The 25,988-nt window shown below is 44.9% G+C and overlaps 1 protein-coding gene across 3 annotated transcripts in view; it reads right to left on the bottom strand.

The window, feature by feature from the left end:
* Positions 1-22,652, bottom strand: part of Ghrhr (growth hormone releasing hormone receptor) — a 30,635-nt gene extending 7,983 nt beyond the window's left edge. The window contains exons 1-4 of one of the 3 annotated variants that reach the window (XM_005377510.2): positions 22,558-22,652; positions 1,399-1,501; positions 1,172-1,279; positions 383-474 (exon numbers count right to left, since the gene is read on the bottom strand). In XM_005377510.2, coding sequence (XP_005377567.1) covers positions 383-474; positions 1,172-1,241 — 162 coding nt within the window. In that variant the 5' untranslated portion in view covers positions 1,242-1,279; positions 1,399-1,501; positions 22,558-22,652. Of the gene's footprint in view, positions 1-382; positions 475-1,171; positions 1,280-1,398; positions 1,502-4,438; positions 4,534-20,077; positions 20,124-22,557 lie in introns of those variants that run through there. The other 2 variants (XM_005377511.2, XM_005377509.2) reach the window with 2 other exon arrangements.
* Positions 22,653-25,988: the final 3,336 nt, after the last annotated feature.

The raw sequence follows: 25,988 nt of genomic DNA, 5'->3' as shown, positions 1-25,988 counted from the left end.
TGTGTCAACACTCAAGCAATGAGCAAAGGACCCCATTGCACCAGACACTTTAGCGCCCTCTGTTGGATGACTGTCCCTCACCACCCCAGTCTGGGGCTGGAACTCAGCAGTTTCACACTGAGCTACATCTACAGCCATTTTTAATTTTTTTAAAAAATTTTGAGACCATTAATTGCCTGGTTTGAGCTTGAATTTATGATTCTCCAGCCTTCGCCTCACAGAGCGCAGGGATTACAGGTGTGTGCCACCATACTTGGCTACTGCTATAACTCCAACTTGGCTAGAAAGGAAATGGCAACCCACCCCTCTCCCAACTGTGCAGCCCATTACCCATACATATGTCCGTGGCAATTCTTTCTCCAAAATGTCCAAAACCTTTTACCTCCTCAGCCAGTTGCTCCATAGGGCAGGCCACACGGTAAGATGGGAAGGGATCTGACCACCCTGTGATGGTACAATCCCGCTGCACAGCGCCTGGGGAAAAGCAAGAGTCTCTGGTCACCATGGCTCCTCTCCTCTCCCAGGAAGGGTGGAAGGAAGCCTGCAGCATGGTAGAATTTGCACAGGCAGTGTTTGGTGGCAGAAAGAGAGAGAGCTCCCTCCAGGGGCCCACTCTCAGGTCCAGCCAGCCTGGCCACACTCTGGGGCCTTACCTCTCCAACCTCCCATGTGCCCTCTGATAAGAGAAAATCGTTCCTCGGAGAGCAGAGAAATAGTGAGTTAACCTTCAGCATACTAAGGGCAGCAAGAAAAAAAGCAGCCCCTCTGTGTCCCTGGAGAGACACTCCACCCAGACCCCCAGGCCAGGGAGGTAGGCAGCAGCAGGTGCCCTTCTACCCTCCTCATCCTGGGGCATCTGAGCAGCCAGCCAAGCCCTGCCCTCCTCCATCACTGCAGCCCGGCCTCCTGCGACCAGCTGCAGGAAGGCTGGTTGGCACCAGCCCCACGTCCAACATGTTTGTGCTCTACTCTCTGGTCTTCCCCATGTTAAGCCAATGTCTTACTCTTGCTCAGGAGAGGGCAGGGGTCAGGGTCATTCAAAAAGAGGGGTGACTGGAATTCAAATACAGGTCTGCCCACTTCCAAAGTCAGCAATACCCTCTAGGTTGTGCTACCACCCCAGGTGAAACTGCCTTGCTTCCCTACCACCAGCACAACCAGGACATCTCACCTGGCTCTGAGCTTAAGTAAGAGAAGAAATCCGGGCAAGGGAGAGTGACCCACTCTCCAGAGCCTACCATCGGCCAGCACAGCAGTCCATCCCAGATCCTAGGGCAGCCTAGGTGGAGAGATGGGAGATGCAGGAGTATCAAGGGTATGGCTGGTCCAGCTCTCTGAGAGGCAAGGCTGGAGGAGGAGCTGAGTCAGGGATGCCAATACCCCCCCCAAGTCCCATACTCAGGGAGGTGTTGGGCACCCCCTCTGCCGCCTGCAGACATGCGCTCTCATCCTCTTGCAGCCGGACATCGATGCCACATTCTGGGGGCACATGTCCCTGCACCTGCAAGAGAGTGAGCAGGATGAGCCAAGCCAGCTGAGTGCTCCCTCTGGGCTCCCTGCCCAAGTAGTCTGAAGACAGAGCCAGAGCCTGATTCATTTCCGTGCCCTGATCCTAAGCCCAGGCTGCCTCACAGCACTTACAGGTGAGTCTCATGGTCCTTCAGATATGTGGAAGGAAGGGAGGGAAGAAGGGAGAAATGAGAGAAAGAAAAAAGGATGGATGGGTGGATCAATGGATGGGTGGATCAATGGATGGAAGGAAGGAAGAAAGGAAAAAAGGATGGACAGGCAGAGGTTTGAACAGATGCTTTCCTTTTTCATCTCATGGTATTAAGTTCTGAAACACATCAAACAAATTCTTCTGAGGATCTTACAACAACGCTCAGCTCAGTCCCTGGAGTGGCCTCTCCTCCTACCCTGTGTTACTCTCCCATTCTGCACTCCTCTCCCTGGAGGCAATTCTGTTTAAACCACCTTGGCAGGCAGGCCCTGAGATTCCATGTGCAAACCCCTGAAACCCATGACTATGTGATCTTACATTTCAGAAAGTGAAAAAGACCCTGCTGATGTCAGGGAAGGATCTTGTGGTGACTCAATATTATCACAAGAGGTCAGAGTCAGAGAATTAGATTTAATGATGGAAGTGGAGTGATAAAAGGAAAGAGAGACTGAGATGTAAAGACACTGCAAGCCAAGGAAAAGACAAGAAAGTGAATTCTCTCCTCCAGACGCCATAAGGAACATAGCTCTGCCAATCCCTTGGTGCTAGCCCGCTGAAAATCATTCCAGGCTTTCAGGGACCTGCAGGCAAGGGTGCAGGAGTAGATGAGTAGTTCAGTAAGTGAGGGAATTCATGGATGAGTGCATATATGACTAAGCTGAAGGAGCAAGAATGTGACGTACAGACAGATGGATGGACGGATGGATGGATGGACAGTAGATGAATGAGGGTGCTATATCAGAAGGGTGTGTGGGTAGTTTGATGCATAGATGGATGGAAGGATAATTATCTGCGTGTATGGCTTAGCAATTATGAACTATTACAGTTTTAAGAGCTTCCCAGAATATTGTGCTACCCAGGAACGACAGGGAATGATATCTGGAAATGGGAAAGGAAGTTGTCTCTCCAGTGGTATTTCTAAAGATGTACCTCATAAACCAACAGGAGACCAAAAGGAATGGCACCAGAGATACACAGATGCCTATAATGGATCGAGGATTTGGCATTTTAGCAAATTCCCTAGGGAGCTGGGAGTCAAAACCAGGACTTCTAACACCTCTACCTCCTTCTCCCCAAGACTACAGCAAAATAAAAAGTGAAGAGTCCCAAATGGGTGAAAATGACTTTCTTACACAATTAGCCTGACTGTCACCCTGTGAGCTTGCAAAACTGTGGCCTCTGTCCTTCACTCCACTGTCTAGGAACCCCACCCCTTCCTGGAACATGCTCTCAGGGACTGTCTGGGGAATCCCTGAGGCCAAAGGAACCAGGGCCCCAGGTGAGCAGCCTCTACCTAAAGGATGGACAAGGAGTCTTTGCACATCCTAAGAGGAGGAGCAAATTCAGGGAGATTCAACCAGAGCCCTGGGATGTGTGGTTCCAGGGCCAGCTGTGAGGTGGGCAGTATAAAGAGGGATGAATAGGCAGGGCTGGAGAGATAGCAAGTCACCCAGTGCTCCTGCTGAGTTACCCCATGCACATACCAATCTTCACCCCTTCTGGAGGGGAGACCCCATCACCGTGGATGCCTAGCCTTGCCATCTGTGACCACTGCACATCTCAGGGGTCTGTGGGGTTGGAGCCCACAGTGGGACATGATAGGAGATGATTTGTTCTAGTTCCTGCGCTGGCAAGAGCACCCAATGCTGAGTGGCCCCACTGACAGAAGGCCCGCTGCTGAACATAAAGCTTTCGCTGGAAGCTGCACAGAGGAGAGGAAGGGGGTGGGCAGTGGAAGATACCTGCACTGCACCCTGCACCCAGTCCTCACAAATCAGACCCAGTCACTGCACAGCCTGGTGAACAGATAGGATTTCCTTTTTTTGTTCGAGAGACAAGGGAAACTCAGGAAAGGGAAGGAACTTAACCCTGGTCACACAGTCAATTTCATGGTTCCAGGACTCCAGCTTAAAACCAATGCACCCAGGTCAGCCAGGTTCTGGGAGGAATGCTCCCTTGAAGGCAAGGCAGTGGGGGTAGAAGGAGATCTCCACCTACATCCCCCATACCTTGTGACTCCCCTCCTAGTCCCTGCTGTCACCTGCATTGACCCGAAAAACCTGCTAGGAGCCTGCAGCACACAGGGGAGCTGGGTCCCCAAATGCCCTTTGGCTTGTACCCCTGCTGCAGTTTTCCAGGCCAGAAGCTTCTTTCGCCCAGGGCATCACAGCAAGAAAAGTGAGTCCTATAAATGCAGAGCAGGAACATCTAGTATCCACTAGCTACTCAGACCCACCCAGGCCTTGGACACACCCTCTTCAATGGAAACAACCAAACTGAGGGTGGTAGAAGAGTCATAGTGGGTAGAGGGGCTGAGATCTTTAACAGGGAGTGTGTGGCAATGGTTGGGATGCATGGCTTAGAGAAAGAGCACACGAGTGGGAAGGGAAGGGCCTGGCTTGATCTCCCCATTCCAAGGCATTGTCTCAGGGCCTACAGCACCTCCATGGGCCCCCAGAGGGCACAGCCAGGTCCTGGGGGAAGCAGCAGGGAGATGAGCTCAGCTCCACTCCAGGGAGGACACCTTAGTAGTCAGAGCAGACTTGCCAGGGAAGGACAAGGGACTCCTCCAAGACATGTCTGGCCACCTGCATGGTAGGGAGTGACTTGCATGCTGGGGAAGGACAATGGGGTCTCTAGCTGGGTCCCCAAATGCCCTTTGGCTCCCAGATCTTGAATCCAGTTGGACAGGGAGGAGGATCCGAACTGGCTACTCACGGCTCCTAATGGGCTCAACAAGCAGAGGACACAGGCACCGCACATCCAGCTGTCCATGGTTGTGGCTGAGCGAGGGTTCCCTCAGTCAGATTCAGTGAGGCTTGGCTTGCTTCTCTCCACCCTATGCCCTCCTGCTGTGAGCACACTGTCTGCTCTGCCTTCCCTCTCCAGGTGGCTGTTTGCATAGGCAGCAGCATGCAAAATGGACACACCACTAAATATTCACCAGGGTCCCAGCGCACTGCCCAACTCAGCCTGGCCCTGGAGTGGGACTCCACGTCAGCACAGAGGGTCTGAGCCCCCACACCCAGCCCCTTTCACTCTGCTTCTGAGTACGGAGTGTACCCCGATAGCAGGCACCCAGAGCCCAGAGAGGTAACAACATAGGATTTCGTGCTCTAGCAGGTCAATATTCTTTACCATATGGTTCCCTGAGCCCAGCTCTTGGGTGGCCTGCACTGGAGAGCCCTGTCTCAGAATGACAGGACCTCAGAAAACAGGATGAACACCCTGGCCCTCCCTCGGGTAGCCCCCAGATTGGTTGGTACTCCCAGCCTGATCCACAAAAATGCAGGGTGAGATCAGAACTTGGGGCCCCCAGCGAGGTAGGGCAGGTGGTGGTTGGGGCTGGAGAGTTGGGACGAGCTGTAAGGAAGAAACATGATCACTAATCTCTGCCACAGGCTGACCAGTTCTGTGCTGTGTTGGTAGGATCTGGCTTCTTTACCTGGCAAGGACACCAGACTGAATGGTGAGGCGTCATCTGCAGATGGCAAGACTCCTGAGTTCATACGGAGCAGATCAAAGTCCCCCAAAATTCCTCATGACAGGAGGAGGGAAAAGGAGGCCGATTGGAAAGTACACAAAAGGACCCATGGAGCTGGGCCATCAGGAACAGAGCAAGACTGCGGTATTCTTCAGTAGCAGAAATGAGAGGAGTCACACAGGCACTCACATTATTTTGAACATTCATTGTCTGGTCATTTGTATCATAATTTATGACTATAAAATGCAAAGCCACACAGCCAGGCTAAGACAATGTTCTAATCCAGGCTAGAGCTTGCATAGCAGTTTGGAATTTGCAAGCATATTATATATTGGAGGGCCTTGGGTATCCCAGGAGCAGACAAGTTCTACTGACTATGGGCAGATCTCCACTCACAGAGGGTGCTGGGATGCATGCTAGAGACGCCAGACGTGTTTACAACTTGTCATGAATACGGAAGGCTTCTCGCCCCCGCCACATCTGGATTTAGGAATCATTTGACATCAACAGAGCTTTATTTTTCCACTTCTATTCATTGTCAACAAAATGTTGAAAAATATTTTGAAAAGAAAATATGAACTACTCCAAGCCTTCAGCCCCGCCAGCCACCCTTGTATCCAAGGTTTTATGAGCATAGCCATGCACAGCGCAAGCAGCACTCCACAGCGCTCAGCACATTTCCCCCAGGGAAGCAGAGCAACGCTCTCAGCAGGCTGCGGACTCACAGGCTGGGACGGCAGAATGTTGATAAGCTGTGACTTAATGAGAAAGTTAGAACTTCTGTCCCTTGTCAGCAAAGAGGAACAGGAATTATTTTATGATTAACCATTGATAGCGTCAATATCATTAGCATCGATGATCGTTAAAAATCCATATTGATAATTCATAATAGTTAATATTATCTAAACTTTTGTTCCCCAAAATTCTCCTTAAACCCATCCTTCTGAATAGCCCAGGGTTATGGACCTTCCTTCTCTAGTTCATTCTCAAGAATGAACTATCAGCAAACAAGATTGGAACAACTGATTTTTTGCATGAAAAACATAAGGTTAGATCTTTAGCACACATTTACAAAATATAGATTCTAAAATCCTACCTATAAAGTAGTAAGACCTTTTTAGAAAACAAAAATGTATTCCATGACCTTAGAGTGAAACAGGATTTTTATATGATAAAATGGAAACTATTAGAGAAATATCAAGAAATATTACCACACCAGCATATCAAAACATATTCTCAAGAAAGGACATGATAGGTGAATACCAAAAACGAGGTACAAACTGAAATAAATGTTTGAAACCAACACTAACAAACAAATAAATAGTATAAAAGTATATTTTAAAAATCTATAAATCAATAACAAAGAGAAAAACAATCTAATAGAAAAGTGAGCAAAGGAAATATATGAACTGGCAATTCAGAAATAATTCAGCACTACCTACTGAATCTATAAATAAATGTATCCCAAAATCAGAAGTTCTACTTTAGATAATTGCTTCCTAAGAGCAGTATTTTATAACACATAATATAAAATTAGAAAATAATATAATCATCGTATGATAAGCAGAATAACCACACAAAATGTAATCTCTTTATACAGTGGAGTGTTAGAGAACATGTCAGAGGTATGAACCACAGAGGCTTGGGCGTGGTTCAGTGATAGAGTACTTGCCTAGCATGTGCAAGGTCCTGGGTTTCATCCACAGCACAGACAAAACAAGTATAGAAGTAGGAACTAAGCCTGTATGAACATGGAAATACTTCAAAAATATACTTGAAGAACTTCTGCTTCCAGGCAAGATAGGTAATAAGGACTGATTTATCTTTCTACACTAAAAACAAGAGATCCAAGCAAAATATGCAAAATATTGAATTTGTGGATATTAGAAAACAAATGATCTGAGCCCTATGTACCAGTTTCCTACCTGGAGGCAATTTCCAGATTACAGCCCAAACAGGAGGAACCAACCCAAGCTGGTAGTCTTGGTGAGTGAAGGAGAAGGATACTGGAATCGAGAGTGTCCAGCTAGGTGAATGTGTGAAGCAGAATAGCAGAGAGAAGGTGCTTCTCAGAGGTAGAGCTCCAAAGTCTTGAATACAGTCCCCCAACATATCAGCACAATCTTTACCTGAGTACTTATCTGAGTACGTGTGAGAAGAAACAGACTTGCAGACAGAACAACGGGAATGGAGCAGGCAGAAAATTCTAAAAACTCATGGGGCCGAGGGTAGTTTGTGAGTATCCAAGTGAAAACTCACAAGGCATGGTTATATAATAGCAGTATCTTGGTAATCTGATGAAATTATCTGTGGAGTAAGGGTAAGGCACCTCTAGGTTCATTCCAACATACCTAAGGGCAAACCCTAAAAAGGATTACAATATGACTCTACTAGAAAAAAAAATCTAGCACTATTTAAATAAAACAAAATCCAGAAACTAAAATGTAGAATTCATAATATCCAATGTTCACAAAAATTATCAAGCATGCAAAGAAATAAGAAAATGTAACCCATAACTAAAGAAATAAATCAACCTATAGAAATATTCCCAGATGTACTAAAGATGGTGGATCTAGCAGATGAGGATGTGAAAGCAGTTATTACAGACTTGCTCCATGTGTATAAGGTAAAGTAAAACATAGTCATGATGAACAGAGAAGAAAGCTATAAAAAATACCAAGTTCAGTCAGGTATGGTGGAATACATGCCTGTAATCCCAACTATGCAGGAAGCTAATGCAGGAGAATCTCAAGTTCAAGTCCAGGGTGGGCAACTTAGTGAGATTCAATCTCAAAACAAACTAATAATAACAACAGTAAGAAGAAGAAGACAAAAAGAAAAAATACTGGGAATGCAGTTTTGTGTTCCCTGGGTTCAACACCCAGGAGTGAAAAAAGTAGATGTCTGAAGTGAGAAAAGTAGATGTCTGAAATGAAAAAAAAAAAAAAAGAAAAGAAAAAAATACACTGTTGTGATTAACAACAGAGAAAATGTTATAGAACATAAACAGCAATGAACTTGAAAGTATCACAATATAAACACCAAGAATGAAACATGAGGGGAAGAAAAACATGGGGAAAATGGGTGGGAGACTTTCTTTAAGAAAAGAAAACTGTAAGATAATTGAGAGATAATATCAAATGGTCTAGCATATGCATAATTAGTATTGTATACAGAAGGAAGAGGATTCAGAAAAAATATTAAAAGAAAAAAATATCTGAAAAATTTCCCAATTAATGAAAAACATGTCTAAGGTCAATGAGCTGCAAGCAGAATGAGCATACAAACAAAATCCTCTAAGACCAAAATAATTAAGTTATTGAAAAACTATTACTAGAGAAAAATGTCATGAACAATAGAAAATATTTTCTCAAAGGAAGGGGAAAGACACAAAACAGATAAGAATGACAACAGATATTCTCAAAAAAATATGCAAGTCAGAAGAAAGTGGGGAAATATTTTTAAGGTACTGAAAGAGAAAACTTTTCAAACTACAACTCTGTGTTAGTGAAAATCTCTTTCAAAAAAGTTAAGACTTTCAAAGAGAAACTAAAAATGAAAAAATCCATTGCTAGCAAAAGCTGCATCACAGAAAATGTCAAGTCAAAGAAAAATGACTTAAGCATGAGTTGCCCTGACCAACTTCCTTTCAAAGAGTACAGGGTTGCCAGAAAGGCAGGGAGGAACTTTCCAGTGCAGGAACCTGACGAGCACTCCACCAGCCAGGTGACCCAGGCTAACACCAGCAATGGCATATTATGTTGATAGCACACACTCTTGACATAGTGTGATAAGAATGATGCTTTGCCTCTGTGGCCTTCTTCCTCAAAGCCCATAAGTTGAGTCTAAATATGAGAAAAACATCAGACAAATCCATTTGCCTTCAGCTGCTCAGGCTATTATAATAAAAATACCACAGACTAAGTGGCCTTAACAGCAAATATTTATTTCTCACAGTTCGGAAGCCTAAAATATTCAAGAGCAAGATGCCTGCAGATCCCATGTCTGGAGAAGGCCTGTATACTGGTTCATAGACAGCCATCTTCTAACAGTATCCTCACATAGTGCACAGGAACAAGGAAGCACTCTGGATTCCATATTTATAAAGCTATTTATTCCACTGATGAGAGCTCCACTGTCACGATCTACGCTTCTCCCAAAAGTTCTACCTCCGAATGCCAGATTTGGGGGTCAAGATTTCAACATGTGAATCTGGGGAAGGAAGTAAACATACAGCCCACAATTCCACTAGAATAGCATTGTACAAAATACCAAACCAATAGGCCACAAAATGGCCATCAAAAACAAGGAGAATCAGAGAAGCTGTCAGTGCAAGAGGAGACTAAGGATACGTGATGACTAAATATAATGTGCAGCCCTGGATAGGATACTAGAACAGAAAAGGGATACTGCAGAGAAACTTTGTAAATCTGAATGGAGTATGGGCCTTAGTTAATAATAATGTAGCAGTGCTTGCTCATTAATTATGACAAATGTCACCATACTGGCATAAGATGTTAAAAATAGAGTAAACTGGGTGTATAGGAACTTGTGTTATCTTATCAATTTTTCTAAAGCTATTTTAAAGTTATGTTTATTTTAAAAATAAGGCAATAGATAACTTGAACAGCACTGTCAGTCAATTTGATAAAATTTACATATATTAAACAATGTCCCATCAAACAATGGCAGAATAGATCTTATTTTCAAGTGCACATAGAGCACTCACAAATGCGAACCATTTTCTGTGCTATAAAGAAAACCTTGAGAGTCAGGTACAGTGGTGCAGGTCTGTAATGCAAAACCCTTAGGAGGCTGAGGTGTGAGGATCATGAGTTTGAGGCCAGCCTTACAGCACTGCACCACTGTCTCAAAAAGTCTTGATAAAGTCACATAAATACATATAAGAATGGAAATCATACAAAGTATGTTCTCTGATCATAACAGAATAAAGCCAAAAATATTTAACAAAACATTAAGCAAAAAAATCCCAAAATATCTGGAAATTGTAGCATTTACTTCTAAATATTTCAAAGAAAAAAATCTCAGGAGAAAACAGATATTTTGAAAGGACTGATGAGAGAACTACAAAGTATCAACATCTGTGGGATATAGCTAAAATAAAGCTTAGAGGGAAATTTGTAGCATTAAATGGTTATTTAAGTAGAAAGAAATATCACAACTAATAATGTAAATCTCCACCAAAAAATACCAGAAAGGGGAAAAGAAAAAAATGAGAAAAGGACAAAATGGAAACAAAGCTTTGTAAATAAAGAGAGGAAGAGGGGTTGAAGGGAGAGGAGGGGAACAGGAAAAAAAATAGATACCAAGATATATCATGTACAGGTACAGATCCCCTATGATTAATGTAATCAATATGTATGTCTAAATTGTACTGATAAATTTTAAAAAAAGAAACCAGAAAAAAAGAGATGAAATAAGATTTTTAAAAGAGCAGAAATCAAAGAAACAGGAAACAGAAACAATAGAGAAAATTAATGAAATCAAAGGCTGGTTTTTAAATTTAGTGAATTATTTTTTAATAAATATGTAGTGCAAAAATTAATAAATATCTACCAAGGTTCCTTGGGGAAGAGGAAAACACACAAGTTACCAATACCAGGCATGAAAGAGAGAACATCACCACAAGTCCTAAAAACACTGAACATAAATAGAGGAACATTATAATTTATGCCTATAAATTCAACAACATATAAAATGAATGATTATTTGAAAGACATTAATAAAATTTATTAAAGGAAAAATCGATAACCCCAAGAATCATATATGTAACTAAGAAATTAGACTAAAAAACACTTCCAAATAAGTTCTATATACTACAACTCCAGATGGTTTCATTGTTAAATTCTCCCAATCATTTAAAGGAGAAATGATATCACTTTTTTAAAATCTCAGAAAATGGAAAATGGAATTCTTTAGAATTCTTCCTAAGAGACCATAATTGCTCTAAAACAAACAAACAAACAAAAAAGACATTTTAAAAGAAGAAAATTGTAGACCAGTGTCTCTCAAAAATATATACCTAAAACACAAAGGCAACAACAAAAGAAAATCCACAATAAAATTAGTAACTAGAATCCAAAACTAAATAAAAAGTATAGTGGAGTTCATCCCAGGAATGTAAGGCTGGTTTAAAAGTCAAAACTCTAATGAATATAATTCATCATATTAACAAATTTAAAAAGAACATTATTGCCTCCAGGGCTTTTGACAAAATTTGACATCCATTCATAATAAAAATTCCCAGCAAACTAACAATAAAAGGAACTTCTTTTCATTGATGAAGAACATTTTAAACACCTACTGTTGTCATGCTAACTGATGAAAGATTTATACTTTCCCCTAAGACAGGATTTCATTGTTTGAGTTCAACAAATGGAAAGTCAGGAACAGCAAACAAAATGCACACAGATTTGAGTGCAAAAAGTAAAACTGATTGGTTATTTGTTTTGGGAACACAATATAAGCTATGTAGGAAATTCAAAGAAATATACAGAAAATCTTCTAGAACTAATAGGGGGATTTAGCAATGTTGCAAGATCAAAGTCAATAGGCAAAATCAATATACTTTCCTATATTTACAATTAACAATTAGAAACTAAAAATGTTTTAAATACCACATGTAATAGCTTCAGAAAATGCAATGCTTAGGTATAAATATGACCAAAAAATGTGCATGATATATACACTGAAAATGACAAAACACCAATAAGGGAAATAAAAACCTGGAAAAATAAAGATCCATGTTGTGCTTATGGATGGCAATACTAAGAGGCGGTTCTCCTCACCTTGATGTATAGAATCAGCATAGAATTAGCTGGCTGTTTTCACGCATATAAAGAACTTGATTCTAATATTTATATGGATAAATAAACATGGGGAAATAATACAGGTAACACAGTCCTGAGAGGAAGTTGAAAGATTCAGACTATTCAATTTTAAGACTTATGATAAAGCCATAATAATCTTGATGATATGGTAATGGCCAAAAGGTAGAACCCTATGCTGGGGGGTGGGGGTGGGGGGTGGAATAAAATAGAGAACCCAGAAAAACTCACACACACACATAGTCAACACATCTATTTTACATAAAGATGCACAGGCAATTCAGAGGAGAAAGGATAGCCCTTTCAACAAATATTGCTGCAAAAATTGAATGTTCAAATGCAAAAGGAAGAAAAAAACCAACCCTCTACACATGCCTTACAACCTCTGCAAATTTAACCCAAAGTGGATCAGGGACCTAAATGTAAGCATAAAATAACAAATCTCCTGGAGGAAAACATGAGGGGAAGGAAATCTGCAGATTTTGAGTTTGGGAAAGACTTACTAGATACGATGCTAAAAGCACAATCTGTATGAGAAAAACTGAGTAAATTATACTTTAACAAAATTAAAGCCTTTTGCTCCTTGAAGAAGGCAAGCCACAGGCTTGTCTATATTTTAAAAATATTTACAAATCAAATACCTGAACTTGTAAAGAACATATAAAGAACACTCAAAATTCAACAAGAAAGTACAATTTCTAAATGAACAAAAGAGCTAAACAGTTCACCAAAGAAGATACACAAATGGCAAATAACGTCTGTAAAGATTCTCAGTATCATAAGTCATTACAGAAGTGCAGATTAATACCACAAGCTACACACCACAAACCATACCCATTAGGACGGCTTACATTAAAAAAAAAAAACTGACAAAACTAAGTGCTTACAAAGATGTGCAGAAACTAGGACTCTGAATCTTCAGTAAGAAAGTAAAATAGTATTGCCATTTTGAAAAACACTTTTAATAGTTTCTTTAAAATTAAACATATACTTACTATGAATCCTACTCCTCAAAATATACCATAGTGCACTGAACACTCTCCTCACCTGTACACAAAGGTTTGCAGTAGATTTATTTATGATCTATGAAGACCTGGAAATTACCTAGATGTCCTTCAACAGGTAGATGGTTAAACAAACTGTAATACAGTCACACATTACCTTATTATGCCTCAATATACATGAACAGATTATTGATTCATGAAATGGTATGGATGAATCTTAAATCCACTTTGATTAAGTGAAAGGAAGAAACCAAATCCCAAAGCTGATGTACTCTATTATTCCATTGATGTGAAACTCTAGGAAAGGCAAAATTATGGGGACGGAAAGCAGATAAATGTCTAGGGGTGGGAGCAGGAGAAGGGCTTGACACACAAAGGGCAGCATGAGGTATCTGAGGATGAAGGAGTCTTCTGTGTTAGGAATGTGATTCTATGCCCTTGTCAAAATCCACAGAGCTGTACTTCTTGAAGAGTGAATATTACTGCATATAAATATTGTAAAATCTATCCAGGATGTCAGGGCTTCCCAGAATAAAATACAGACTGTGAAAAATGTATGTGACTATTACAAATACTTGACATAATCACCATGTAGGAGGTAAATTTTCCTGGATGCTGCAAAGCTAAAGATAAAAAGAACTGTACAAAGACGCTGTACTCTATTTGCTGAATTTGTTTTTCACGGGTTGAGTTAACAATTCTGAATATACTTTACAAATGTAATAGGGTGGAATAAACAAATAAATGTATTGTAGATAAGAAGATCCAGAGAAATACATTGTCATTAATGAACGCCAAACAAGTTATGAGTAAAGGGAAATTAACATATGGTGCTGGACTGTAGTTATAAGTGTTAGATAAGATCATGTATTTCTTTAATTGATAGATGATAGAATGGCAGGTCAATTAATATCTAAGTAAATAGATAATTGGTATCTATGGATGGGTAATGGGTATCAAGACATAGGTATAGAGACATATGCATATACATGGTGTCTTAATTACTTTTCTCTCATTGCTGAGACAAAATACCCATCCTAAATTAAAGGGGGAAAGCTTGTTTAGCTCACAATTTGTAGAGGTTTCAGTCCATAATCTGCTGGCTCCAAGGCAGGATAACATGGCAGACAGGAATCACAGAGGATAAACGGTTCATGGTGGGCAGAAGATAGCAAAGCAACTAGGGACTACCACAGCTCTTTCAATCCCTTATATCTTATCCAGCCTACTTAGGGTGGGTAGCACACACACCCTTAATCCTAGTGCCCTTGATCCTAGCATTACACCATGAATCAATTCCAGCATCACACATTCTAGATCCAGCCACCTCTGAAAAAGCCCTACCTATGACCACATGAGCCTTTGGGGAGATATCTAATCACAAGCCTTAATGAATGAGTTAATACACATTCATGTATTTCCTTGTTTCCCTATGACAGAACCCAGAAACAGTGGCACCCCTGTAGATACTAACATTCAGATATTGGCACCTAAATACATCCTCCAATAAAAAAAGCTATTGATTACATGGTTGGAGCAAGAATAACTGAGGATAGACCTAGAGCATCTCATGGTAAAAGAGAAAAAGAAAAAAGAGTGCTCAGGAAAAAAGATAACAGAAACATAAGAGAAAGAGAAACTGGGGCATGACAAAGGACCCAGGAACAAATCTAGAAGAGCTTCCAATGGCCAAGTCTGGTAGACCATCAACCAGATAAATAGAGGCCATTATATTCCAGAGATAAAATAAATACCCACAAGTTAAAGAAACTGTAGAAAGGAGACCATTTTTCCTGGCAGAAAGATTCTAATTAATGAAGTTTGCTGAATTGAGGGAAGTGGACAACCTCCATTCAGACAATAACAATTGTTGGACATTCCACCAACTAATATAAACATTTAACAAAAACAAGATATTTTCCTAGTCTCAAAATATCTCCCCTATACTTTTACTAAATGAAAAGGGGAAGAATAGTAAATTTTCATGAGAGAAACCCATCACACACCAAGCAATCCAGGTTATCATCACCAGTATCAAGTTTGCCAATGTAATATGTATCAAAGGATGTGATGTAACAAGACAAGGGTATGGTATTTGCCCCCCAAATGCATAAACTCAAGCTAATGATGAGACAGCATCAGACAAAACACTGAAAGGATTCTGGACAAAATAGCAAACTGTCACATTTTAGAGGAGACCATGGGAAAGTGATTGAATCCTAGAACAGAAAAGGGACATTCATGAAATCTGAATAAAGTCTGTAATTTATCTCCTGGTTTTGATTGTTGTACTGTGGTTGTATATGATGTTACCATTAAAAGAACTGTGCTCTGTACTACCTTTGCAATTGTTCTCTTGATCTACAGTTCTTTCCCAATAAAAAGTTTAAAAGGGTCAGGTGTAGTGGCACACACCTGTGATCCCAGCATTCTAGCTCTCAAGTTCAAGTTCAACTTAGGCAATTTAGTTAGTTAGCAAGACATAGTGTAAAGTGGAAAATAAAAACATCTGGGGATGAAGTTCAGTGTGAAGACCCTGGGTTCAATCCCAGTAAAACACACACACACACACACACACACACACACACACACACACTTAAAAAGAGATGTAGTTACTATGAAAAGGCAAGATACTAAATAGAATATATTTCTAAAATATGTATCTCATATAGGAGTCATACCCAGACTATTAAAGTAGTCCTACAATTTAATGATGAGGAAACAATCTGATTTGAAAAAATTAGACTAGCCTTGAACACTTAACCAAAAAATTATGAGTGGCAACAAGCACATTTAAAGATACTCAACGTCACTAGCCATTAGAAAAATATAATTTAGAAAAAAAAAAAAGGAAAATATAAATTTCACCATGAGATACCACTGCACATCCATAAGAAAGGTTAAAAGTTTTTCTAAAAACCAAAAACTTGGCAATACAAGTCTTGGCCGTGTTGTGGAACATCTAAAAATCTAGACTGGAAAACAGTGCAGCCTCTCTAGAAAACAGTTTAACAGTTGGATGTAAAGTCAAACATACATTTTTACAACTTTGATAACCTTCTAAGTATATATTTGTCCAAGAGAAACAGACATGCTCAAGTGAAAATTTGCATCCCAAAGTTCCTGTGGTTTTATTCTTAGCCATCCCAAACCTGGAAACATTCCAAATATGCATCGCTGATACGTGGATAAGCAAGTCATGGTAAATGTGTGTCATGCCAAGCATTACACTAAGTGGAAGAAGTCAGATCCAGTGTAATTCCTTCTACATGGCATTCTAGAAAAAGTAAAACAATAACAGCAGAAAGAAAATGAGAGGTAGCTATGGCCCAGGGGAAAGAGTTATGAACTGACTGAGAGGAGTTAAGAAGAATCATTTAAGGAATAGCAGTAACATTCTACATAGTGATCCTGATCTCGGTTATGCTCTAGGACACATTGGTTAAAATTCATTGAACTGTACATATACTAGTGCATTTATTATATACTAATTCAGTAAAGCTGATTAAAATATAGAGATCTTTAGTAGAAAAAGAAAATCATGGCTTTTTAATTTTAAAAACCCTATATTGTGTCATGCTTATAACACGTGATTATAACTCCAGTACTTGGGAGGCTGATGCAGGAGGCTCTCAAAGTCAAGCCCAGCTTGGGTGACCTAGCAACTTAGTGAGACCCTATCTGAAAAAACTTTCTTAAAAAGGGTTGGGGACAATGAAGTGTGTGTGTGTGTGTGTGTGTGTGTGTGTGTGTGTCTGTCTGTCTGTCTGTCTGTCTGTCATCTGTCTGGGGATTGAGCTATACCCTTAGCCATATTTTTTTTAAATTTTGAAACAGGGTGGTGTTAATTCCTTAAGTTACCCACACTGAGTTTGAACTCAAAATTCTCCTACCTCAGCCACCCAGAGTGCTGGGATTACAGGTATATACCACCATTCTTGGCCTCTGTGAAAGTATTTCTCAATATCTAGAAGTTCCCATATCAAAATCATAACAAAAAAAGAGGGGAGGGAATGATGGAATGTGGGTGTCAAATGGAGCACTATCTTCCATTTCAATACTCTAGTTCTTAAGAAAAAATTATTTGTACACAACTTTTGTGATTATAATTAAATTTAAAATGTGGTACAAATGAGTGTCACCAGGTGAAGGTTGGAGATATCAGAGTCAAGTCTGTCTGCCCATCCCCTAAGCAGATGGGCTCCTTGATAGCAGAGAGGACAGACAAGTTCATAGGCAGCTGTCTGTCCAGCAGCACAGATCCCTGGGGACTCCTGGGCCTCCCTGGTGACGACACCTGCTGCCTCTTTCTAACTTTAGCTCCTAAAAGCATGCCTGTCTCAAACTACCCCAGCCTAGGGGTCCAGGCTGGAGAGCTAGGGAGGGAGCTCAGAGCTGGGGCATCAATTTTGTGACCAGTTGTCTCTGGACATGCAGTAGACTGAGGCAGAAGGTATGCAGGGGAATAGCACAGCAATCCCAATCCCTGGCTGAGTTGTAGCTCCTCACCTTATTCCTACATGAACCCCTTCCTCTGGAGAAGAGATGGTCTACCAGCAAGGCCAGATCTCAGGAAGGGTCCCCACCGACAGAAGCTCCAATCCTCAGCCTCGCTGGATTGTGGCGCTGTTATCATCGGCCACTCTAATATGCACCCCTGTTGGGACCCAGCTCTTCATGGGGCTGTACTACAGCTCAGTTTCTGTCCAGGGCAAAGCTCAGCCTGGGGTTTACTTAGGATATCTGTTGGGCTAGAAGTAAGAGTCAGAGTTGGGGGCAAAGTAAGAGCTAACTGGGGCTGCTATGGTTTGGCTGTACCCCCCAAAGTTCATGCACTAGAAACTTAACCCCTAGTGGCACAAAGCAGGAAGGTAGCACCTTTAAGAGTCAGTGAGGACCTGAGGGCTCTGCCCTGAGAATAGAGCAATGCTGTTGTCTCAGGAGAGTGTTAGTTATCGTGGGATGTGCTCAGCCCTGTGCCCTCTCTGTTCTTACTTCCACATCCTTGTCCTGCTGCCACCACGTGGGCCCTCAATCTCGCACTTCCCAGCCACCAGAACAAACAACATCTTTGTTCTTTATCATCTACCCAGTCTGGGGTATTCTGTTACAGCAACACAAAGACAGGCTGATCAGGGATCCTCTCCAGCCAGGGATGGGCAAGATGAGGCTCAGGGCTGAGGATTTTTGGGGCACCACTAACAATGAGGCTTAGATCCTTTGGGCTCTGAGTGGCAAGATAGTCTCTGTCTTTAAGATTTTTAAATCAGTCTCACCGTTCCAAAGTAAATTTTCTGCTAATCAGGATGGCAGAACTGAGGGAGCGAGTTCCATACTCCCGGTATGGCTCAGCACCTCAGGCTGCTCTGCCCTCAACCCAGCCAGTGGCTCCTCTCCTAGATCCTTCTTTACCCTCCTCCCGGTGGCAGGCCTGGTCCTCCACAGAGGCTCTCATGGGGAGGCTGAGGGTGAGGCAGGTTTGGGCACCCAGGTGCGGGAGCTCTGGCCTCCTGCCAGACAACGTGAGAACAATGTATCACTTTGTTTTCCTCCAACTGAAGAAAGCGCTTTGATTTGTACATGGATAACTCATTGCTTTATAAACTTTTAACTTCTCTGCAGACTTTGCCCTCCTTCCCCTACAGCGGCTTCATCCAGCCAAGCCTGAGCCCCAGAGCACCATGAGATGTACGGGCCCTGTGGCTCCTTCCTGTGCCAGCATGGAGAACAGGGCTTATTTTAGAGCAGGAGAAACAGGTGTCAAGGTTGCCCAGGAGGCTGCTCTCTGCAAGGGGCCAAGGGCTCAGGCTCCAGATGCACAGCCCCAGTCCCGTTACCACCTATCTCCAGCCCAAGCTGCACGCTCTCACTCACTGAGACTAAAACTCAAGGGGCACCTTTTGGTATGGAGGAGTTTGCTGTATGTTAATTCAGGGTGCAGAGGGAGCAGAGCCACAGGCCCTGTGGAAGCTTAGCTACCCATCTCTTTCCTGAGCACCTTTCCCATGGTCCTGTGCTTCCATTTGCAAACCAGGATGGCTTAGTGCTGTGCACTGGCACCCTCGAGACAACAGGCTCTCAGCCCAGAAGACCGCATGGCAGAGATGGCGCTGGGCCCCTCTGGGAGGACCTGCGGCCGGGCCAGAGCGCCTATGTCTCAAGATTCCGTCTGAGCTCCTGAGCCTAGTGTTCCACACAAGGTGCCGGCAACCAGTTCTGATCTAAGGAAAGGCTACTGCAGAGGGGTGGGGGCCTTGTGTACAAGGAGCGGGGATGCCCCTGAAGCCTTCTCCCAGCATCGCTGCAGCTCAGCCCTCACCTCCCCACCTGATCCATCCATGCCCCAGCTGGCCCCCGTATTTATAAACCATATGTCTCTGTGTCCTTGCCTGCCCTGACTGTTTGTACAAAGCTTCAGCTGCTTCCCCTGATAACCAGAGGACCAGAGGTCCTGGGGAACTGGGAGAGGTCCAGGGCACATAGAGGTCAAGGATGCTCTGGTGTGTTCCTCCCCCAACCCCCACCAGCTCAGGCACCTTCCACGGCTCCCAGTGAATGTTGCAGCCTCTGATGCATAGAACATCGTCAAAAACGCTGTTGCAATTCTCCTGTAAGGTTTTGATTTCTGTTGTTGCCCCCAGGAGCAACTGGATGGCTTGGCCCAAAGCCTCAAAGTCCAGTGAGGAAATTCCGGCCCGGAGAGGGGAAGGGAATTGCTGTGACGCACACAGTGAGGCCATTTGCAGTTCTCTCTACTCCACTCCTCTACCTTTCTGCCCAGCCAGCACAGACAAACAGAAAGAACTCATCCTAGAGCCCAGCAGCTCTAGCTCTGTTTTCTGGCTTTGGCTTTTTAGCTCTGCAACTTTTGGCTGGTTGCCTAACCTCACTGGATCATAGTTTGTTCGTTTATAAAATGTAAATATTGTCTTTTATTTAATACCCAACACCCAGAATAGTGCCTGACTGCAGGAGCTCAGTAAATATTTCTCAGCTGAATGAAGGAGTGAACAGTTCTCACCTCATTTGTGAGCGTCAAGCGAAGAGGTGAACGTTAAGCCTCTGCACAGTGCCCAGCACTCCCCAGGGACGTTGCCGGTGGATCTCCTCTTGACCTTCACCGACCCGCCAGGGCTCGGTCAGGGATCCCCAACCCCCAAGGCCCTGACTCCAGCCTGAAACACACAGCACCTCCAGGCTCCCCCATCCCAAGCTGCCGCTTCAGCCCTGGCCCCCCTTTTCTGTCCACACCACAGCCCTGCACTTGGCTTCTAGGGAGCAGCACCCCTTGCCTCCCCTGGGACTCCAGACACCCTCTCCTCTCCTCTGTTCCGCGATGGCCCCAGCCTCTGTGAGTAGAATCTCCAGGGCTTGGGGCACAGGAAGCAGTACTGTGCTCAGTGCAGTCCTGGAATGTGGGCTTCAGAACCCCCCAGGGACAGAGAACAGAGAGACCAAAATTGGCCACAGCAAAAGGCAGCCAGGGTTGATAGCCAGAGTTTGCTCAGCAGAAAGAGATAGGCTCCTGCTCTGTGACTGCCCTGCGCTGGCACTGACAGATCCCTTCCCCCAACCTCAGTTTCCCAGCTCAGGATTAGGTGTGAGGTGGTATGCTCAGCTCAGCGACCTCCGGATCTTGCCTGGAGTTATAACGTCGTCATGTCCAGCTGCCTGCAGACCCACAAATAAACACAGCTGTTCCAGGGTACCCCAGCCCGGCCTGCCATGAGGCCCAGCACCTCCTCAATTCACTAGGTCCAGGACCTGCCCCGAGGTCCCCACAAAGGTCCACACAGCAGCTGCTTGGCCATGGGGTCACCAGGTCTTCTTAGTGTCCAGCAGGGTTGGAATCTGCAGATCTGTGGACAGGGGTCCCGGAGTGCTAATCCTGAAAGGCCCTCTCTGGCAGCTTCCTAAGCATGGGCTGAGGTGCACAGGTGCTTTTTCCACCTACATAAGCCCGGATGTGCAATGGAGCCTTGGCCTGGATGGGTCTCACTCCAGTAGACAGGGTGGAGAGGGTCCTGCCAGTGAGAGCCTGCAGTGGTCCCTCCGGGGCTTCCTCCTGTGCTATGTGACAGGGGATCGAGGCAGGGAGGGCTCCCCTGGGCCCTGGTGAGGCCAAGACCTAAGCAAGATGAGGGGCCGTGTCGGTGGTCACAGGCTCCCGGGCTGAGTGTCAGCCTGCACCTTTGGGAGGTAGGCAGACAGCAGTTGCTTGGCCGTGGGGTCACCAGGTCTTCTCAGCATCCTGGAGTTTCCAAGGAAAGACTTGACTCCTTTCCCTCTGCGTGTCACAGACACCAGAGTGGATCAGTCCCAGAGCCCCGAAGCTCAAGTCAGGCCAGAGGTACAGAGACAGGTGAGTAGAAATCTCAACAACAAGACTTCAAGGCCAACACACATAGAACATGGATTCCTGGCAGGAAATTTTAAAAAGCTTTGGGGAAAAATCCTACAGCTGAGAAAGTCTGGGGACTCTTAAATTTAATTTCCACTGTATGAGTGGAGAAACAGCCCCAGAAGGGAGAAGGGCCTGGTCCCAGGTACTGTCCTGAGTCAGGGCCAGAGGAAGCCTAGAACTCTGGCCCCACTCCCAGCTCAGTGCTCCTTGCACTGCTGCTGGCTGTGCTGACCCAGGCCGCAAGGAAGCCCCCGTGCGCTGGGACCACTCAGGAGGCCCTGGGTCAGCCTGTCTCGGAAAGGTCCAGGTGGGGCTCACCTCCGCCCTCCACCGCCTTTGCCCAGAGCTCCAGGGGCTTGGCATGGACACCAGTCCCAGGGAGGACAGTCAATGATTCATGGAGGTTCTGTCCCTGGGGGCCTTCTCTGAGAGTGCCAGGCACCTGCTGCCCTGCTTCTGCTCCTGCACACGCTCCCCAGCAGGGCAGGACAGGGTTAATCAGTGATGAGCTAGGAGGCACAGGCACTCCTGGTAGGCGGGTCCCACCACCAGCCCACCCCAGCCCCTGTCTTCCCCCCTCCCCGTCCTTTTCCCCCTTCCCTCCCCCCTCCTCCCCTCTTCCTCTCCCTCCCTCTCCCTCTCTTTCTCTCATACACACTGCCCTCCCACCTCCTCAGCACCTCATTCTGAACTCTGAAACTCTCCCTTCTCTCACACCTGTCCCCAGGGGAAGTTTTGATAAATGAAGTCACCTTAGGGTTTTAAACCAGGGAATCTGAAAGCTGAGAGGCCCTCGGAGATAGCACGCAGGCCAGTCTTTACAATACAGCTTTTGTAGACAACACGTGCTCTGAAATAATAATCCACATTACTTCCAACAGAGTGTTCTGTGGACAGACAAGTTTGAGCACTGGCTTAAATCAAGTGAGTTTTTCCTGCAGCACTTGCCAGAGCGTCTGCTGTGTGAACCTGAAGGATGGGTCTTCAAGAGGGCAATGCAGTTTCTGAACCCAACCCACATCTGTGAAAACCCAACCCCACAGCTCCAGCAGCTGGGACTGCCATTTTGCAGGGACCTCAAAAGGCAGGTGACCCACCTGAATCCAATCCACTTGCTTGGGCCTTGGCCAGGGGTGTGATGTTGCCTGTGGCCCCAATCACCACAGCTGCTAAGTTCCTTTCAAATCTAACACTCTAGGATTTTCCTCTCAAAGAGCTCCCCAGGGGAAAGCAGGGTAGCTTTATACACAGGGAGAAGGAAGGGAAGGAGCAGGGAGCTGGGGCCCTCAGAATCTTCTGGAAGGGAAGATGCAGCCAGTGAGGCATTCCTGGGCCTGGCGTCTCTGGGCCCCACATTCCTGCAGGCAGATGTGCTGTTCCTCCACTCCTAGGAGGTCACTGGCAGCTGTGGAATTCTTGGAGTTTGTCTCGGATGGAAGGTGCCACTGGCTTATGAGTCCCAAGCCAGGTGCACAGATGACTTCCGGGAACTTCACGAACAGTTGAACAGAGTCATCTCACCTCAGGGCCCAGGAATCCTCCCTTGAGGTGTGGAACAGGGCCACATCCACAGGTCTCCAGAAAGGCAGATGAGAGGGGAGATGGGTAGGGTGAGGCAGGAGACAAAATAAGGCTGGTGTAGAGGGCCAGGAAGTCCTGCATGCCCACCACTCTGCTGTAGAGGTCCAACCCCGGTGAGTGAACCGCAGGACGCTGGAAAGGGAGACGAACACTCACCTTAGGACTCTGAAGTGTACCAGGCAGTTGGCTCATGCCAGGGGGCCTGTTGGAACTGCAAGCCACATCTCCTTTGACTGGCCTCCAAAACCTACCTCTGCTCTGACATGAAACCAGCTCTATTCACACTACACTTTCCTAAACATGGGGGTCACCTCCAGGGCCCAGCTGCATGGGGATATGCACTGAGCACCAGGAATAAACAAAAGCATGTATCACGTTTCTCATTGAAAAAAGTCTCCCTGATAAGGAAATAATGATACGGTGTATAGCTGATCCAAGGAAGGAGTTTACCCATGGCTTTTAGCCGAGAAGGTGGAAGGTGATGTGGGCACTGTCAGCCCAGCTGGACAGTAAGGAGAGGGTGGCTTCCAGCAGAGGACTTGCTCCTCACAGCAGGACACATCAGTGTCATCTCCTGCCTCCTGTGATGCTAGTCCACCCTGTGACAGCATCTGTGCAAGGGACCCTCAGTGTTCACAGCTCCAGCTGGACTAAAGGAAGCTTTCCTTGGAGTTCAAGAAAATGACCAGAAAGTGGTGAGATGCTCAAAACTTCTCCCAGCAGGCAGGTCCCTCACAGGACCTAGGAGACCTGCAGGGCTCCACAGTCAGCTAAGAGTGAGTGTGGGCAGCTGGCAGACAGACTCAACAGCATTCTCCAGGAAGCAGCACACACACAAGCACGTACACATGCAGCCATGCACACACACAAATGCACACATGCACACCATGATTCAAAATACCTTCACACCTTCATGGTGTGGCCTGGCATTACCTCCAGCTAGCAACTTTAAGCTTATATACTTTAAATGAATTTCTTGGTGATGTAGATTTAATTCATTTTGGTTTGCTATCTATTTGAGTTGCATGATGAAAAATACAAACCAAGCTAACACAGCAGCAAAGTTCAAGGAGACATTGCCCACTTTTAGAATGTTCACAGCTACAGCAAACGGGGCTCTGATCTGAGGTCTGTCTTCATCCTATAGGTTTGCTCTTTTTGGACTAGACTCATGCATAGTCTCTCCTCCACCCTCTTCCCTTAGGTCACTGTGGCAGAGGGAAAATAGATGAGAATCTTCTCCAACCTGTGGATCTGTCACCTACTTTGTAGCTTACTGAAAAGTGTGTACCATGTCCCCCCTAACAAACCCAACCAGGTCAGCCTCCTGGAGCCAACATTCCACATGGGTGCAGGCAGTGACAGGCAAACCTAGTACAGCCCATTGTGGTGACATCTTATAGAGAAAGGGCAACTGTGGGCTGAGGACATTTCTCCAGTCTCTGACTATGTGGCAGGCCTTGTCCTTGCCTAGGCTGCCTGAGGTCACGGAGTCCAGATCTAAGTACTGCCCTGGCCCGTCCTGTGACCATCACTTAGAAGTGTCTTAGGACAGATTAGAGAATGAATCAAAACAGGGTGTTCAGGGATAAGTCACCCCCATCCCTGAACACACATGCACACTTTGTCCTTGGTTCTTTCTGTACAGACAGTTCCTTCACGTGTATTGAATGCTATCTTCCACCCATAACTTTTTAATAATATTTTAAGAACAGGTAAAGCTGTAGTTGCCCGATGGCTGAGGATTAGTTGTGCCTCACCCCTTGTCTCATCAGTGTATAGGAAAGAACAGAAAAATAAGAGAAATTCTACATGCAGAGAAGGTGGCTTTATTGGGATGAGTAGAATCCTACAGTCTGTGGGAAGCTCATTGGCCTTTTGCCACAGACCTCTGCTCACAGGTTGGTGAAGCTGGCCCTGTAAGTGAGGGCTTTGCCTGACTTCCCTGCCTATGTGATGTTCTACCTATGTCCCTTCCTCCAAGGTGATGGACAGTGAACCTTGGGTCATTAGGCTCCAAGAACAGCCTCACCCAGCCCCATGCTCAGCAGCAAATTCCACTCATCGTCCTCATTGTATTCTAAACCTAAAGAAAACAAGGCATCATGCCCAGCAGCTCGCCCATAAAACATTAATCACTATCCCCTCCTTGAGAGGCTTCTGACCAGTGAAGGTATGCCCTACAGGAGCGGTGGAAAATCCCAGTGGACCAGCACAGGCCCAGCCATGCCACAGGCAGTGGCCTGGCACAGGTTCCTCCAGTGCTTTTCCAGCCCAGCTCCTCGCTCCAGCTCCAGGGACACTGAGGACCAGCCTGGGAACCCCAAAGGAGAGACAACCAAGTCCTCAAGAGGTACCAGGGTCCTTGGGGTTTAGTGGCAGGGGGCTTCCTGAGCCATGCACACCTTTCCATCTGGGCCCTCACGGAACCCATGCAAGCCTGGAGTCTGGGCCAGAATTATAGCCACAGACCCCCTTAAAGTCCATCACATCTGTGCTTCACCACTTGCCTGATCCTACAGCAAGTACCTTCAGAGAGTCATTCATGTCAGCACAACTCCAGTACCTGGAAAAGGAGTCCCCTTCATGCTGGAAGAGGAAAGAAATATCAAAAGAGAAAATATAGGCTGTAAGGACTCCTAAATGTTCCAAACCCAGGATGGACTGACCCAGTGCTTGAGATCATACATATATATTCCAGGGAAACACAACCTCCAGCTGATAGGAACAGTTGTCACAGGGCTTGGACCGATGCTCCTTGGGAAAGGTTTTGCAAAATCCTCTGATCTGCTCTAGGGTTCCTGGGGGACTTAGAATACAAGGGACAATTGTAGAACCATAGCTTCTTACTATGGTGAGTTTAATGGAAAGACAAATGTTCTAGGCTTCAGTGGCTGCTAGATTACATCCTGCTTCCTCCTCAACCAGGCGCAGAGGGGTGCAGCTT

This window comes from Chinchilla lanigera, unplaced genomic scaffold (assembly GCF_000276665.1).
Source record: "Chinchilla lanigera isolate Chin_1 unplaced genomic scaffold, ChiLan1.0 scaffold00009, whole genome shotgun sequence".
NCBI classification, from domain to species: Eukaryota; Metazoa; Chordata; class Mammalia; order Rodentia; family Chinchillidae; genus Chinchilla; species Chinchilla lanigera.
This window is presented reverse-complemented; position numbering and strand designations above follow the sequence as displayed.